At 36.7% G+C, this 18,283-nt stretch overlaps 1 protein-coding gene across 5 annotated transcripts; it reads left to right on the top strand.

Moving 5' to 3' along the window:
- The first annotated feature begins 2,807 nt into the window (after positions 1 to 2,807).
- On the top strand, positions 2,808 to 13,167 carry LOC104901251 (putative hydrolase C777.06c). 5 transcript variants are annotated; one of them, XM_010688801.4, is made up of 12 exons: positions 2,831 to 2,914; positions 2,957 to 3,153; positions 5,244 to 5,379; positions 5,891 to 6,018; positions 8,541 to 8,688; positions 8,809 to 8,914; positions 9,652 to 9,710; positions 11,488 to 11,523; positions 11,611 to 11,720; positions 12,140 to 12,201; positions 12,284 to 12,341; positions 12,876 to 13,167. In XM_010688801.4, exons 2-10 carry the CDS (start codon positions 2,981 to 2,983, stop codon positions 12,195 to 12,197), a joined length of 954 nt encoding a protein of 317 aa, XP_010687103.1. In that variant the 5' UTR covers positions 2,831 to 2,914; positions 2,957 to 2,980; the 3' UTR covers positions 12,198 to 12,201; positions 12,284 to 12,341; positions 12,876 to 13,167. The 5 variants fall into 5 exon arrangements, with proteins under 5 accessions (XP_048490673.1, XP_019106745.1, XP_057247116.1 ...); XM_048634715.2 differs by having other exon boundaries at positions 2,833 to 2,926; XM_019251200.3 differs by having other exon boundaries at positions 2,814 to 3,153; positions 12,274 to 12,341.
- The last annotated feature ends 5,116 nt before the right edge of the window (positions 13,168 to 18,283 follow it).

The following is an 18,283-nucleotide window of genomic DNA, read 5'->3' on the forward strand; positions in this document are numbered from 1 at the left end:
GGTAAAAGTAACCGTTGCACTTGAAGGTTGACCTGTGGAGACCGGAAAATGGCGCCTCTTTTTTGAAAAAGAGAAGGGCAGTTCCAGGTCGGTTAAAAGAGGAAATCAACCGTCTTGGGGCCTAAATGGTAACTTCCTCTTTTAAGGGGCAAATGTTGTAGCCTAAAAATCAAGGGCTACCAAGATGACACGTGGCTTCATCCTAGCCTTACATGTGGCGCATGTTTATGAAGGTAAAGTACATGGGTCAGAAGATTATGTGGGCTAAAGTACACTTTTCTGAGGAAAAAATGTATTAAAACTCTTATGGCCCAAATCTGTACTTAGGCCCAGCTAAAGCAGCTTATATCCCTGCCTAAAGGTGAGGTATACTGACCAATCAGTACCTGCCACGTGTCACCATTTTATTGCTTAGCCAATCAGATGCTCCCAAATTAGGGTGACATCAAGGTATATCAGTCATTTCAAACAGTATAAATAGTCCTTGAAATCAGGGGAAAGGTACGTTTTTCAGAGCACGGTACTGTTATTCTGCCATAAATTCTCTCTCTCTCTCTAAAAGTTCCTTCATATCCCTGATATCTGACTTAAGCATCGGAGGGGGAAATACCACCGAAACCTCCAGGGTGGTCCCTTTTTTTGCAGGTGGCTAATCGGAGTTTAGGTTCGGGATTCGAGTACAATCATTGTTGCACGAGTCTCCAAATCAAGAACCTAAAGTTGGGAGTTGTTGTATTAAATTACTAGTTTCATACTACGTTACAGTTATTGATTAAAATCATTTTTATGTAACATAATCATGATTAATTAGTCTAATCAATATCAGTTAACATAATTACAATTACATAATTATTATTGCTAAAATATTATTAATGTATCATAATCATGATTAATTATCTACATTGACTTAATTATTTACATTGACTATTAAAATAATCATAAATAAATTGCTAACTGATAGTTGATTTGCTAATTATTGAACACTAACCCGGTTGTTGCATGTTTGAAGCAGATGGTTGTCGGTTGGGTGGCTGCACATATACTTCATTATCATCTAAATCTTGGATGAAATCGCTATTGTCGGTGGCCCGTGAATTAGAAGAACCACCGCTCTTACCTCTTCCAGTTATATTTTTGAAAAATTTAGACATTTTTTTGGAGATAGAAACTAACGTATCAAAGTAATGTGATATTGTTAGAACTAATAAAGTAAAAAAATAGTAAAACAATAACTTTTTTTTTGAGGAGATAGTAAAACAATAGCTTAAGGAACTAAAACTTAGCTAAGTAGACAACAGAAAGCCAAACAAGTTTTTTGTTTTTTTTTTCAATAAATAAAGATGGAAAGTAGGATGTTTAAGTAGTACTCAAAGAAATAGAAACAGAAGGTTCAGTTTGCGAGATTGAAATAATTTGAGAGTATGAAATTGAGATGCTGAGAATTGTGAAGAATGAAAATGGTAGAATGCAGTATTTATAGGAATTTTGGGGGGGGGGGGAATATTAATTTTGAAATTCAATTGGGGTGGGAAAATCATGAAATGAAGTATGTTGGGAGATAATTGCTGAATTGGGGTGAGCGGATGATAATTCATCCGTCTGCAAATGAATAGTAGAGCTACATTGCAAAGGCTTGCAATTGCATTCTACAAATTCATTAAGTGGTCATTTCTAACAGTAACAAATAAATTATCTTTTATTTTTTTAAAAAAAAGTTGCCCATGTGGCCCACATATAACACATTACACGACTATCTTTTCTCCTTCTCTCTATAATTGATAGTTTGATACCATTACTAACCGTATGTTGGTGGAATCAAAAATGGTGGTTGCAGTCTTTTCAATTTCCACCCATTTCTTCTTTCTTCTCCCTTTTAATCTTATCCTCTCCTTTCCAGTTTCCACCCCATTCACTCATTCATTATCACAATTCACAGATTCACAGTATGGCACTATGACCACCTTCATTTTCAAAAATCTCCTGCTTTATTTTCGAAGGCAGGGGCCAGGGAGGGAGAAGCGCGGTTCTTGCGCCGGCCTTGAACGGTCCCAACTCCCAACCCACGGTTTCGAAGGCAGGGAAGGAGAGGGGGCTGGACCGCCGGTCTTCAACGGTCCCAAATCACGGTTTCGCAGCACGCAGGAAGGGGGAGGGCGTTTTTGGGCCGATTTTGTCACGGTCACGGTTCAGGTTCAGGGATAGGGTGGTTTTGTTGGATCCGGTGTTGTCATGGTCACGGTTCAGGTTCAGGGTCGGGTTCGTGGGCGGGCCAACCCTTTGTCACAATCCGGTCTACGGTCCGGGTTAAGGGTGGTTCGGTCCCTTACCACCCACTTTCGACCCACGCCAACCCTCTCCTTTGTCCGGTCCTGAACCGTTGACTTAGTGGTCCGGTCCGGGCGGTTTCATCTCCGGTTCGGTCCAGGGCTATGCCCGGTTGAGCCCGTCCAATGGCCACCTCTAATGATAACAACGAGATTAATAATAATTATCAATATTAATAATTAATAAGTACAACAACAACAATAATAATCCTTTTGAACAAATATACTAGTAAATAATAGTATTAATAGTAATAATGAGTTTTTAAATATAAGCATAATCTGATCTGATCTGATCTGAACTTATTTTTCTGATCTGATCTAAACTGATCTGATTAGATTTGACATAAGCAAAAATAAAGTAAACTAAACATAATCCATATTAATATATGAAATTTTTTCTTTAACTAGTTTGAAATTATAGAACGTCCAATACCAAAACTCTTTTGGAAGCAACAACAAATTAAGATCAAGTACTAGAGTACTACCCCCTCAGTTCCCGTCTCCAGTCTCCAGTCTCCAGTCTCCAGTCTCCACTCTATTCGCAAACCAACAACAACGATAACTCTTTTTTTTCCCTCGCAATCTCTCTCTCTCTCTCTCTCTCTCTCTCTCTCTCTCTCTCTCTCTTTCTTTCTTTCTCTTTCCTCCCTCGGTAAATGGAGAACGGCATGACAGTCACAGAGAATTCATCATCATCGCTGATATTCATGGGAACAGGTTGCTCCAGTGCTGTACCTAATGCGATGTGCTTGATTCAGCCTTCCAATCCTCCTTGCTCTGTTTGTTCTCAGTCTTTGTCCATTCCTCCCGATCAAAACCCTAATTATCGGTATTTCTCTCTTTTTTTTTTCTTTTCCTTCCATAAATTCATTTTGCAATTTCAGTTTTGAGTGTGCTTTTCTTCATTTTGTTTTTGCTTTCAAGTGCTTGTTTGAGCTGCGCTATGCGTTGTTGTTTCTATTTGTGATGCGGTAATAGATCTGATTTTTTACGTCGATTCTTTGTGTGATCGCTGCTATTGTGAATTTGGTAGTAATTATAACTTTACTATGTTGAAATTGCTGTATTGTTAGATCACTGAAAATCAATTATCTTTGAGGTTTGAATCACTGTGGTATGAGGTTATGTTGTATTTAGATGATGTATATTTTGAGGAATTTTAAGAAGTATCTGATTAGGGAAGGATGAACATCCTTTGGTAAAGAACTTTATTACAGTTTTGTATACCGCTCCTTGTAAAAATTCAAGGTACATTTGGAGTAAAATAATGACAAACCTTATGGACCAACTTATGCCGTTAAATTCTTATTTTTGAATGATTATTGCTTAGGTGATACAACAAACTATTATCAAGTGATTAAGGACAACTTATGTTGGGAAAGCATGTTTTGTCGCCTTTTGAATTAAGAGAAATTTGCAATGTCCTACTTTAGATAATATATATGGATGCGAAATACTAATGGCATATTTAACAATGATATAATAGTGGTGAGGTGGATCACAAGCTACATGAGAATGACAACCATGATAGCAAGAGTGTGATTAGTCTTCTTTCGAACCGGGAGCAATATGATTTCCCTTTTTCTAAATGATATAGTGGTTATTAAGGATATCTTTTGTGGTGCTGGTTTACTAAAGAGCATTTCAAACTTGGTATTATTCAAGGGTATTGGTTGAGAATTAAGGGGTCCTTTGGTTCAAAATATGGAATGGAAAGGGAATGGATACAAATAGAGGAGGGGAATGATAACAAAGATGTTTACCTTTATTGAGTGTTTGGTTCAAGTCAAAGAATGGAAATGAAGGGTAACCATTAACTTCAACTCATGGATTTTGTTACTTGAGGGGGAGGGAAGGTAACAAATTGGGGGAATCCATTACCATCAAGTAATGGTAATGGATTGATGAGGGGTTGAACCAAACAAGAAAAAAGGAAATCGGTGATTGATTTCGTTTCTTGAAACCCAAAAATAGTGAACCAAACGACCCCTAAGAGTGTTGAAAGAAACTTGGAGCTGGGGGCAGAGTTGCATATGTAGTTCACTTATGGTAATAAAGTGATGTTTGAAGGACTAGTTACCAATGGTATTTCTGATTGGTGATGGTAAGTTGTTGGTTGGAAGAGATGGAGAAAGAGAGAGTATAAGTTATCTCGGGAAGGCGATTGGGGAGATTGTTATAAGGGTTATCTTGTTATGGTATTTAAGTAGAGAAACAGAAGGGAATTGATAAGGGTTGGGTTTTGTTTATGTTACTGATCAACTAAGATATGAGATGTCAATATAGATGTTTCGGTTTTTCTTCTATGAAGTGTTGCCGAATGTTAGATTGACACATATTTCAATGTGGAACCTGCTGCTGATGGAGTTTACAGAAGTCTGTATACATCTCCTTACCTCTATGGAGATGGTTTAAAAGGCGTATAATTAAGAAAAGGGAAGGAGAGAAGCTCGTCAATCTTATGTATATCCTACTTTAGACAATTGCAAATACTATAAGTCTTAGGACATTATGAACCCTATGATCCTGATCTTATGCCATGCAGTCATGTTAGTTAAATTAATGAAAGGAGAAGTGGGACTCTATGCATTCTTGCCCCTTTTAATTTTTCTCTTAAAAGCTATTCTAATCAAGCAATCATAGTTCAAACTTAAGTTGTTGCTGTCATTGGTTTGGGTCTTCTTTTACTATAAAGTGTAATTTTCAAGAAATAGAACTTCATGATACATGTGGCTTTGTTTCATAACTAAACTTCCTGTAACTTAAACGGACAATAAACCATTACTGATACAACTTTATCTTTTTGGTTTGACACTCTGGCAGTCATTCCGTCCATTTTGGAAACAATTAAGCTGTTTATTTGAAAAACTAAGGTACAACGAGTTATTCTGTGTGAACTTACTTTTTATATGTTTTCAGGGGCAATACATCTCTCCTTATTGATTATTGCCAGGTTGATGGTGAGCATAGTTATATCCTGATTGATGTTGGTAAGACGTTCAGAGAGGCAGTACTTCGCTGGTTCACCTTCCATAAAATTCCACGGGTTGATTCTGTGAGTTATAAACTTTGAACCTGCTAATTTAAAATTGGATGCTAAGTGTAGCTCCTCTGGACTTGAGAAAGAACTTCTGTTTATACTAGTCTTTTGATATATCTTTGGTGTCTATATGAAATCATGTGTTTTTATTTGTCATTTTTGCATTATTATTCAATATATTCCTGTTTTTAGTAATAAATGAGAAATTTCTGGTTAATTGTAATCAGGATATTACAAAGTTTAGAAGCATGCTGAGAAGAGTACATTTTATGGATGACAAACTTGCGAAAAATAATTTTATTTTGACAATCTGCAATCAACTTTGCATTGTGACTAGAAAAATTGACCATAATTTGTGCAAAACCCTGCTGTTTTTAGCATTGTTTCCTACATTAGTTGCACCCGAATCACTCTGGAGAACTTTTATGTGGAGTTACATTCTGACCTATTAACTGTCAGGAACTTTTTTTGAATTCCTTATCCTGAATTCCTGAAGTCTAAGGAGTCCATATTGGATCAACTGCAGATAATTTTGACGCATGAGCATGCTGACGCCGTTCTTGGTCTGGATGACATACGAGCTGTGCAGCCATTTAGCCCCACAAATGATATCACCCCGACTCCAATTTACCTCACCCAGCATTCATTAGATAGGTATGGGATTTTTACAAGGGATATCATTATCTATTTTCTATTGACTTCTATAGTCCCCCTCAATGCCTTTGCTTCACATGTGACCCTCATGTTCCCCCTCCCCCTTTTTAAATTTAGCCTCCTTGTTGCATTTAGACATTGCATTTAGACTTGTGGCCTAGGTAAAACAATCACTTTTGTGCTCTTCGAAGCCGCTTGGCCCGCTTCTGCTTGGTCCTTGCTGCACTTCTGAGTTTGCTAGTGTATCATTGACTCTAATACATGAGGTTGGATTTAAGTTTTTCATGATCACTTCTTATCTCAATCTCTTATTTATCACTGGGCATGAAGTAGTTATTCGCTTCAACATACTGGATTTGTCTCTTTGTTGTACCTTAATGGTTTTCCGCAAGTATAGACTTTCCACATTTGCCTTAACTTAGCCTTTGGGAGGTCATGTCTGGAAATTGGAGAACTGAGAAATAAGAGTGAGTTTATTTGTAGTAAGTGGTCCGGAGGTCTATCGTATGTGAGCATGTGGTTGCGCGGAAAACCTTGACCGGGAAAAGCGATCATCCCATTTTCCTTTGTTTGGTTTCTGAAAGATGGAAAATAGCTTTTCAAATGGGGGAAATAGATCTTCCAAAGGTGGAAAACATTTCCTTCTCAAAGGAAGGGAAGCCACATATTCCTTCCTATTCTTCACGTTCTTCTTTCTTTTCTCCCATTCATTCTTCGGCTTTCATTTCAATTATTCATTTTCTCTTTGACTTTTATGCAAGGAACCAAATAAAGTAAAGTATAACAAAATTGTGTGTTCCCTTGGAAAATGGTTTTCTAGGAAATTTTTTGTTTCTTTTTTGGCAATTATTGAGGCTGTTTTGTGTTCAACCAAATAGAGCCAAACTGATGTCTTTTGGGAAATTATATTTTTGTGGTACATAGTACCTAGCTGAGTCTTGTGAAGATGATTGATAGAGAGTCTGAATGATTATTTCTCAAAATGTTAGAACTGGAATCTGGTGGGTTAGGGGTATAAGTTCTGTTGAGAAAAAGGTAAACAAGGGAGATTTTGGGCGAAAAGAAAAACTCATCAAAAGAAGAAATCAAATGCAACAGTATTCAGAAATTCCTGAGAATAGTCCCGTCTGGTCATTAAGCTTTGTTGCACATTGACCAATCTGGAAAAGGAAAAATACAGTCAAGAGGTGGATTCGTGTTTGTGACTTAGCATTGGTAATATTGAAGAAACAAGTATACAACTTAAATTTTGGGAAGTCCAGAGGCTGAGTCTTAGGACAATTTGTTGAGAAAATCTGAAATATAAGTGAGGAATTAACTTAGAGTAGGTAAAATTGGATTTATGATAGTTTCAGAGACTACTCAGTCAAGCAACTAGTGCTTTAGGCTTGTGGATCATAAATTTTAACTGTAGATTGCTTATATAGTACTTCTGGATGATTTCTTGTTCATGCATTTGTATGAACATAATTTCCTTAATCTCTCCAAAGCAAAAGGACATTTCTGAATTTGATTTCTTTTGTCATGATTCGGTTTCGAACATGGTTATTTTCATTCTCTATGGCATTATCCTAGTCGCTTGTGCTGAGTTATGAAGGCTTTAAATGCTCTTTAGTTGTTTTTTTGGACTTAGAGGTATTTTGGAGGCTTAAACAAGGCATTAGGAAGTACAAAGTTGATATGAAAGCATAGCGGTTAAGTGGTTAACTTTGATCAAGGATAAGTGACTTATTACTCAACATTAAAAGTGAGAACAAGGATGTGAAAGTAGAGCCAGAGAGTTTTTCTGATGAGATGCCACATAAACAATTTGGCCAAGATATGAGGCAGACATAAGCATTCACAGTTAAGATGTCCTTTAGAGCCCATGTGTGCAGCTGTAATCTAGAGCCTAAATAAAATATCCATGCTGAAATACCCTCACAGGACGTTGGCAGGTCCACAATCGTTGCACAGTGTGAGCGGCCTTATTTTTGTTATAAAAAAGAATTTAGAGAATTACACACATCATCAATCAATGTTAATGTGTAGGAATGAGTGAAAGGCTGCACATTTTTCCTTTGTCAAGAACTCTTACAAAAGTATCTTTTTATATCTCCCCTCTCGACTCTTCTATCCTATTGATTTTTACCCATGCACTTCCTATCAATTTGTAGCAACGGGTGTCAGGTTACGTCGGGGAACTGCTAAAATGTATTTAGTAAACTTACACCTTTTTCAATTTTATTTGAACCCTATTTTATCTTTGCAGCATAATGTATCATGCTCATGAAATGTTGTTTACTGTCTTTTGAGCTCCGATCATATAGAACTAAGTTTCCTTTTATCATGTTAAAAGAGAGATGGTTACATTACATGTGCCATAGATATGCTGCCCTTCTTTCCTCCTAGCCACTATATGAAAGTTTTATTTCACCTCTCCTGCTTTACTTTTTCCATGTAGTGGTTTCATTTAATTATAATCCTTCAATGCTGCTGCTCCGCGTGATAATCATCGTTTTTGGTTTTTTTAAACCTGACAGTGTTGCTGTGAAATTTCCTTACTTAGTCCAGAAAAAACTTAAAGAAGGCCAGGAGATCAGACGAGTATCCCAGCTTGAGTGGAAGATTATTGAGAGTGATCATGAGAAACCTTTTGTTGCATCCGGCATGCAATTTTTCCCCTTACCAGTAACTTGCTTCGATCAATCTCTCCTCATTTTATGCTGTTCTTATGTACAATGTCAACTATCTGTTCCTCCCCTATTTTACCTATTTTACCAATTATGTCTATTTATCCAACTTGTACAGGTGATGCATGGTGAAGATTATGTTTCATTGGGTTTTCTTTTTGGGAAGAAGTGCAAAGTAGCCTATATATCTGACGTCTCACGTTTTATTCCGAGTACAGAGGCTGGTGAGTGTGTCCTTTACCATTTGTTTCTCTTGGCTATGTGGTTGATCTTTGGACTTCAGTCTTCACTTAGGCTCCGTTTAGTTGGTTCAACATTTTCAATGTAAAATAATTTTTCATGTAAATTATTTTACAATGGAAAATTCAATGACAAAGCTAATTTTCCTTTGTTTGGTTCACTCTTAAAAAAGCTATGGAAAAAAGAAAAATGGAAGGGGAAGGGAGAGGATGGATAAGAGGAGAGTAAAACGTTGCTTAGGAGGAGGGAGGAAAATGTGTTTTTCTTTCTCCTTGAAAGGAAAATGATTTTCAGCTATACAATAGCTCTTTCCCTTTGATGGAAAACTTGTTTTACACCCTTGCCAGACCAAGCAATGGAAAATAAGAGGAAAAGGAAAAATCATATTCATGTAAAACATTTTACACCCTACCAGACGGAGCCTTAGTTCAAAGCATTTATAACTTACATAGATACACATCTTGGGTCTGAAGTGCATAAGCTTCTAAAAATATCAAGAAGACAAAATATGCATTTATAGCTTGGCTCTCTTTTTTTATCAGTGTGCAGGCACATTGAAATTAATACCCTACTTCTGACTACTAGTGGAAATTCACTGTTTCTCTTTGAATGTCTGTTATTGTCATCTATTTATAATGCTTGTGGATTTGTTCGGCATATGTGGATCGTTGAGATTTAAATCTAACTCCTTCATACATATTGATAATTTTTTTTCTGGCAGTTATATCTAATAGTGGTGGTGGGCAATTGGACCTTCTTATCTTGGACACTCTTTACAAGGTCGGTGTGGCCCAAATTTGTTTGCATTTTATTTCGTATAATGTCTGTGATGGAACTGCTGTGTAGATTTAATGTGCACTCTGGACTTACAATTCTGATTGCCAGTTGAACAAGCATGTATCGAATATCTTCCCCTTTTGATATATATATTACTATATTTCGATTATGCATCATAATGCATACTATTACAAATTATATTACTCCCTCCATTCCTGATTTTCTCACTTGTAGATGTCCCAAAAAATTTCCCGCATACCTTTCCCCATCCTGACACTTTCTTTTTTTTTGTTCTTATGGATACTTTTTCCTCTTATATCTACTATTATCAATCACTTTGCCAAACTTGTGTAATATCTAGACGGAGAGAGTGCATGACGTTACTTGCAAGCCTTTCGTAGACTCTACAGGTGTTCCATTTGGATGATGGTACTCGTTGCCCTTAAAAAGTTGGGATAGATATATTAATGATACACCCTCTATGCAGGGTAAAGACCTATTGATACAATAAGAGGTTCTGGTTAAAAAGAAATTTGAACAGCCGTCTGGAGGCAAGCAGAACCAAGATGTGACCCTTCAGGACAATCCCTTTAGACAATTTTTAATCACTGTCACAATAAATATAAACCTAGAACTTGAAATACCCAATAGGGAATTCTAATGATTTTTAAGGTGCGTGAAATAAAAATCGGGTGGGACTAAAGAATGAGCGCTCGAAATGGGACTGCTACATATCTGTATCACCACCCGATGCCACTGAAGCAACCCCACATTCACAAGATTAACCCAATAACGTCGCAAACAACAGAAAAACACACATCAGCTAAAAAAACACTTGGTCCTTTTGGTCTACCAAAGCATGACTAGATGAAACACTTTTGTGTATGCAGCATCACAGTCATTGTCTTCCTCAAAAGAAAGGCATCGAAGCATGGTTTGAGTAATACAACAAAGAAAACTGCCACAATTGCCTCCAAGGTTACTGTATCCACTGATAGCTGCAAAAGAGAGCGTACAATTAGAGCTGCCGCCAAACAAACCAAACTTAAGGATCTATATGTAGTTTTTTCTATAAGCAGATAGGACTCAGGCATAAAATTACATAGGCTCAATAAAGGAACTCTCTTATGTCAGGTCAACTTTGAGCATTATCTTTTAGGTTTTCAAGGTTTGATATAAAAATTATGATTTATATTCCAAATGGTTAAGTAAGTACATAAGCGAAAAACAAGCTTTTTTGGCTGGAACTATGTGATACTTGTTTGGTGTGTAACAAGGGAAGTCTAAGGTCCTACCATGATGTTCCAAGTTCCATGTATCCGAACTGGTGACTGGGGAAGCATTCATGACATGGACCTAAGTTTTTGTTTCCTTTGTACCCATGGCATTACTAACCCAAGCGTGGTTGAGGATGGCTTAAAGTGTCTTACCTACCTTGATAATGAAAGACAAATCTAAAGTTTAATGGATAACGAGAACTTTTAAGATGACAAACATATTTCGATAGATCACCTAGGAATCTGCTTGTAAAGATACAAATGACATGCTTATGCAGCAATATGGATATGTATCATGATAGGGGATTGTGGTTATATGCGTGCCGCAGTCACCTACAAGGCATTGCGACAGCTAGGCTTATCTTACCTGCTAGTTCTACAGGAATTTCAATTTAAAAGTCAATATATCTTTCTTAGTCATTGATTTTGTAATCTTATCATAATGGTAAATTTATTGTTGTATACATGGATCTCACTCGGTTGTTTTTCAACTCTTCTTGCAGAATGGGTCCCATAATACTCACTTTTGCTTCCCTCAGGTATCATGTATGAGTGCAACAATATGTTACGTGATCTTATATTGATGCAATAATGTTATTTAACTAGAGTTCCCCGCTTTTTCTTAGACTCTTGATGCAGTGAAGAGAATCTGTCCAAAACGTGCTCTATTAATCGGAATGACCCATGAATTTGATCACCACAATGATAACACTTATCTTACTGAATGGTCAAGAAGGTAATAGAATTCTAAAGTTCCAATCCCTGCTGCTTCAGTGCATGAATGAAGAACAATGCATTAATATGATTGCTAGTGCACTAAATATTGTATATTAGGGCCAAATTTCAAACTGTAACAAGATTTAGATAAAATTTCTCCTTTGAAATTTCCATTATCTACAAAGCCATACATGCATTATGATGCATATGAGCATATTCAGTGGAACAATTCAGCTGTGCTAAGACTTTTTGTAAACATCTTAGTTGTATTCATCCCAACATTTCAATAGGTTTCGGAATTTGAATTTATTGTAGATGCTTCTACGGGAGCTGGGCAGAGTTGAGCATCCTGATTTTGTTTGTCTCGCGTTGCTGAATTTGTTATTTGCTAACTTCTTAGTACTTTATTATTTGATTGGTTCACTCTTTTGCATCTAGGGAGGGAATTCCGGTTCAACTAGCACATGATGGTCTAAGAATCCCCGTAGATATATGACAAGGTGAGATCTCTTAGTAAGCATCATTATCTTATGTTGGATCAAACACCATCTAATTGGTTGGTTGTTGACAAGAAAACTGCAGGAAGTTATATCTCTGAGCAAGCACGGAAGGTTGAGCTGTTTGGTCGACACAATTGCAGGTATAGTTTGGCAAAGTTCTACCTCACACAATATGAAAAAGTTGCCTCCTTAGCCCTCAATAAGCATTTCCTTTCTGTATCCAGCCATCTTCAGAAATCTTCATCTTTTAGTAAGTCCAACTTCACGAGAATTGCCTTTACTCAAATTTCTCAAATTGCCTTTACAGATTAATTGGGAGTGTTTGATTCGACAGAAAACTAATTTCCCCATTTTCCTTGTTTGGTTTATATAGAGTGGAAAATAATTTTCCAAATGGTGGAAAATGGGTTTCCCAAGGGTCGAGAATATTTTTCTTCTCAAGTGGAGGGAAAACAATTAGTCCTCCCTAACTTTCAAGCCTCCTCTTTTCTTCGAGTCATCCATCTTTCCCTTCCATTATCATTTCTTCTATTTTCTCTATCTTTTTATATAAAAAACCAAACAAAAGAAAACTCATTTGAAATTGTCTTTTCCACTAGATAAAAGTGCTTTCCATGCAATCAAATGGACCCTGAAAACTGGCATCATTGTGATTACCTTACTATTTTTTGTAGGCTACCGAACATTCCAGTCATACAGGTCAAAGATTTCGGCAATCTGACTACTTTCATCAATATTTCAACTTCAAGTTTACAGGATGAATTCATTGTGCATTTGAAGATGGACCTTTTAGCATATATGATGGTATTCACCTATTATTTTGTCCATTCAATTCAATTGTGAGGTAAAACTAAAAGCCTTCCGGCTAAAGAAGTAGCATTAGTCATGTATACAGAAAGTTTCCCGAAGAATGTGGGCCTACGAATACAATATTTTCACCATTTGATGCGACATATTTTGGCATGATGATCCAACTGCTATGACAAATTGCATGCTTTTCATAGAATTAACGCATATGTAACGAACTAATGACAGAAATGGTTGAAGGACAAATAATAACGCATATCGGCATATGTAACGAACTAATGTCAAAAATTGATTCGCCCAACTAATAACACGTGTAATGAATTATTGAGAGAAATGGGTTTTTGTTAATCTAGAAAAAAGAAATGGTAGATTTCCTTAGTTTTACTATTAGGGCAATTGGTATTTGGAGTTGGTTAGTCTAGACTTTCAAATTAGATGCACCTCAGATGGCATGCATAGGACAAATAATGACTCATTGCGTTGCGAAGAAAAGTTGGACGAATTATTTTTTTTAAAAAAAAATAGTTAAATGTTGAGTTTTAAAGAAAAGTGAGAAATAAAATCAACAGGATGTGAATGCATGGGTCGGGATATATACGGAGGCGAAAAGGCAGAATGAGTTTGACCACAACGAAGAAGACGTCCGGACTGAAACTCGTGATATGTGGAAAAAAATTTAATGGGTCTCGATTTACATTGGAGCATGCATGAAATGTTATCACTATGATAAATGGGCAGATGGCAACCAAATGAGCTACGGAAGCTCAAAACGGTAGTGCAAGCTCAAAACGTCCTGATAGCATTAAGAAAGTTAAGAGTAGGAGAAAAGCCCCAATATCTGATTTTTCGTCCTTTTCAGAATTTACAAGGAGGATTAGTTTGGGAGAAGACTTGCTTGAGTATCACAAGGAGCGTGATGCCTTGAGAGAATAAAAGAAAGAGGAAGATAGAAAGTTCAAATTTTGGAATATCTTAATGGCTAAGTCTTTCTTTGATTCGGATGAGAGAAAAATGTTTGAAAAGCTTAAGCTACAATTTAAGGATAAATATGTTAGTTAATGTTCATGTTCATGTTTTTAATTGGTTTTAGTTTGCAATTTAGTTGTATCGTACTTTAATTATGGATGGATATATGTTGTAACTTTTGGTGTTGGTGTTGGTGGTGGTGGTGGTGTTTTTGGTGGTGTTGTTGTTGGCGTTGGCGTTGTTGGCATTGTTGTTGTTGTTGGTGGTGGTGGTGTTGTTATTGTTGTTGTTGTTGGTGGTGGTGGCGGTGTTGGTGTTGGTAGTGGTGTTGGTGGTGTTGTTGTTGTTAGTGGTGGTGTTGATGTTGTTGGTGTTGGTATTGGTGTTGTTGTTGGTGGTGGTGGTGGTGGTGGTGGTGTTGTTTTTGGGAGTGTAGTGGGATGCAGACTAGCTCACCCATTATGAGAAAAAAAGATGAGTTCGTGGGAATTTAGTGGGATGTGAGGTGTAAGGAGGAAAGGAGAGAGAATGACAAAACCTCAAAGACCCACCAACTCATTGCTCATGTTCTAATTGCCCATTGCCACCACAAGTGAATGCTCCAACATATTATTGGGATGGGGATTCGAACCGTACAATGTCCTGAAATTCGGGGTGGTATTCTACTGAGCTACTACATCTTCCTCTCTTCTTCCCCTCTTTTGTTCCCTCCATATTCTTATGGTTATTCCTAATTTGTACTTCCTCCATTCCTTAAAAGGATTTCCCATTTTAAATTTTGACATTCTTAATAAGTAAAGAGAATCTTCTAAATTTTTTCCAATATTTAAGAAAAAGAAAAAATTGTTTTAAATAAGCCAATTTTTTTTGTGGCAAACAAGTCAAGCTTTGGATTATTTATGATGACGTTAAGCTTCTAGGACTATTTTCTTCTATTGAGCTTAACTTGTTTGTGACATGTTTAGTAGGTTACATGTGCTATGCGTTGTCATATGATAGGTTTGCGATTTATTTATATTTTTATTTTATTTGTTTTACTTTCTCTCCACTCCCCTCCTCCTCCTCTCATCTTTCTCTTCGCTTTCCCTTAAGACTAACCCTCCACTGCCCCTACATCCCCAACAGCAACACCCCCACCCCCACCCCCACCCCCACCTCTGCTCCTACTGTGTTCCCACCAGTGGGTTCCCTCCTCTAGCCCACCCCTCCCACGCCCCTGATGCATTCCAACCCGTACCCCATGCAGTCCCACCTATCCCCTGTCCTGCATCCCCACTAGCAGCATCCCCCACCCCACTCCACTCCACCCCTCCCGTGCCCTTGCTGCGTTTCCACCATGAACACCCTCATCCTCACCCCCACCCCCACCCCTCCTCTGCCACTGCATCGTTTCCACCAACAGCATCCCCACTCCTCCCCTGCCATGGTACATTCCCACTTATACCCCTCGCAGCCCCTACCCCAGCAGTTGTCACACCCCTCCCCACTCCCACCCCACCCCTCGCCTCCCTCAACCCTTCTCCTCTCACATGTTTCTCCTCTTGCTCCAACATGGAAACTTAAACCTCTCTTTAGAACTTCCACCATGCTTTAGCTTTCAATTTCCAGATATTTGCAAAAATTTAAAAGCAAATTCAGATTGAAAAATAATATTGTTAACTAGAAGAATAGAGAGCTTCACCCTGGAGGTGGCCTCCATTGATGAAGATTTTAGAAGAAAGAGTGACGCAATAATCGATGGAAATATTGTGTTTTAGTTTTTTGTTTATCTTCTCTCTCCTCTTCTACTATTTTGAGTTGTGATTTGTAATGCAATCGACGGTGGTGATTGTGGTTTTGGTGGTTGGGGAGGAGAAATAAATCATTTGGAGGTAGAGAGAAAATGTGAAGAATTGATAATTTTGGATTTGAATGTGAGATTTGAGAAGAAAAATGAGCGATGAATCAAATGGTTGTTTTGAAATTGGAGAGTGATAATGATTAATCTTCATCTATCAAATGATGAGAAATTGATATAGAACACATCAGTAAACATTAATGGAAACATGATTGAATTAGTTTCAAATTAGTTTATACATGATATGATATTCCTGAAAAAATATACACATTTGGAGTAGAAAATGATGTAGAACAAAATATAAATGATACACATATGGTGAAAAATGGCATAGATTTGGTGAAAAATGATATAGTTTTGGTAAAAAATGATATTGAAGTCAATAAAAATGATGTTAGTTGTAAGGTATATGTTATAACGATAACGTACATTAAAAAGTTTAAAAAGAATAATAAAAATAGGGAAAATAATACAATTTTGCTCAAAAATAACATGCAAATAAGTAAAAATGACGTGAAAATGAGTAATAATGATAATGACATAGAAAGAGTTGACAAAGGTTGGAAATGATACCATTTGGGTAGTGGTAGATCGTTTAACTAAATCCGCAAATTTCATATCTATGAATAGTACTTGGTCAATGGATCAATCGACTAAAGCATATTTGAAGTAGGTGGTGAAACATCATGGTGTGCCTGAGGACATTGTTTCGGATCATGATTCACAGTTCTTGTCCACGTTTTGGTAAAGTTTGCAGAAGGCTTTAGGAACTAATTTGCTATTGAGTATAACTTTTCGTCCGGCTACAGATGGGTAAACAAAACGAACGATTCAAACTTTAGAAGATATATTGTGATCTTGTGTTATGGAGTATCAGGGTTCGTGAGAGGATTTCTTGGATTTGATAGAATTTTTCTACAGCAACAATCATCATGCAAGTATTAGTATGACTCTGTTTGGCGCTTTGTATGGTCGAAAGGTAGAATGATATTAGTGAAACCGTGCTGCTTGGACCCAGGTTCCTCGAAGAGACGGTAAAGCAGCAAGTGAAAGTGATTCAGGAAAAGATTAAGGCAGCTCAAGATCGGTAGAAGAGTTATGCTGATTTGAAGCAGATGGGTGAAGAGTTTTAGGTTGAAGAGAAGGTATTGTTGAAAATATCTCTAATCTCCAATGAAAAGGAGGATGCGATTTAGGAAGAAGGGAAGTTAAGCCCAAAGCATATCGGGCCATATGAGGTGTTAAAGAAGATCAGAAAAGTGGCATATAAGTTGGATTTGACAAATGACTTAAGTCGAGTACATGGTGTTTTCCATATATCTCAGTCAAGGAAGTATATTTCGGATGTGTCTCATGTGCTTCAACCTGAGATCATTGAGCTAGATGATAGTTTGACAAGGAAAGACTTATGCGCAAGTATTATGGTCAGACTAATGATGTCAGATTAGTCAAAGTATTATGGTCAACCCATCAAATTGAGGAAGCAACATGGGAAGCTGAAACGAATATGCGGAAGAAATATCCGGCGTTATTTTCCGAGGTTATTTGTCGAATTACGGGGTCATAACTCCTTTAAAGGGGGTAGAGTGCAGTAGAGTTTCGCGCTTTTACCATAGTTATTGTATTTACCATATTTTGAGTCATTATATGTATATTAGACATGAGCATTTGAGTCAGAAACTGCAATTTTGGTTTTCAATCCGTTTTTGGAAAATGATTATCACTTTTTGTCTTAAGTTTTGAGGTCGATACTTCTTTTAAGGGGCGCATACTGTAATAACCCATATTTTGAGTATTTATTCAAGTAATAAAAATATTTATTTTCTAATATAAATTTTTTAAGCAAAGATATTTTTGTAATTTCATTCGTTTTTAAATTATTTTGACGGGAGATGACGACAAAATTGAATTTGTTAAGATTTTAGTTTTAAATCCTAGTCAAATAAAAAAAAAACAAAAATAAATTAAAAATACTTTTTTATGGGCCATATTTTTTGACATGATTCATGGTAAATGGGGAAGGGGTTTTATTTCCTAAAACTTCCAAATTAATGATGGAGGTTACAAATCTTGGTTTAATCTCCTAAGTTATGGTGAAGGTTACAAACTATTTAATTTTGGAAATTAAGTACTACCTATTCTACGCCTATAAACACCCCCATACCTTAAGCCATCTTTTCCACACAAAAACTTTGAATAATCCATACTCTCTTACTTCAAGGTTCTTCTTTCTCTTCTTATCTATTCTAGTTTTATATTTCTTATTTAAGTTCCAATTTTCTTTGACTTAAGAAAAAATATTTTCATGTTTCTAACTCAAAATAATATGCTCATGATAGGTCATTCAAGTTTAAAATCATGATTGAGTTCATGTGATAAGTTACTTATTGGTTGGTTATGAGAAAGCTCAAGCATAAGTATAAGTGAAGATACTAGTATACTTTTTGTGCAAGATCAAGGTACGTTATGTGG

Source organism: Beta vulgaris, chromosome 8 (genome assembly GCF_026745355.1).
Source record: "Beta vulgaris subsp. vulgaris cultivar EL10 chromosome 8, EL10.2, whole genome shotgun sequence".
Taxonomy (NCBI): domain Eukaryota; kingdom Viridiplantae; phylum Streptophyta; class Magnoliopsida; order Caryophyllales; family Amaranthaceae; genus Beta; species Beta vulgaris.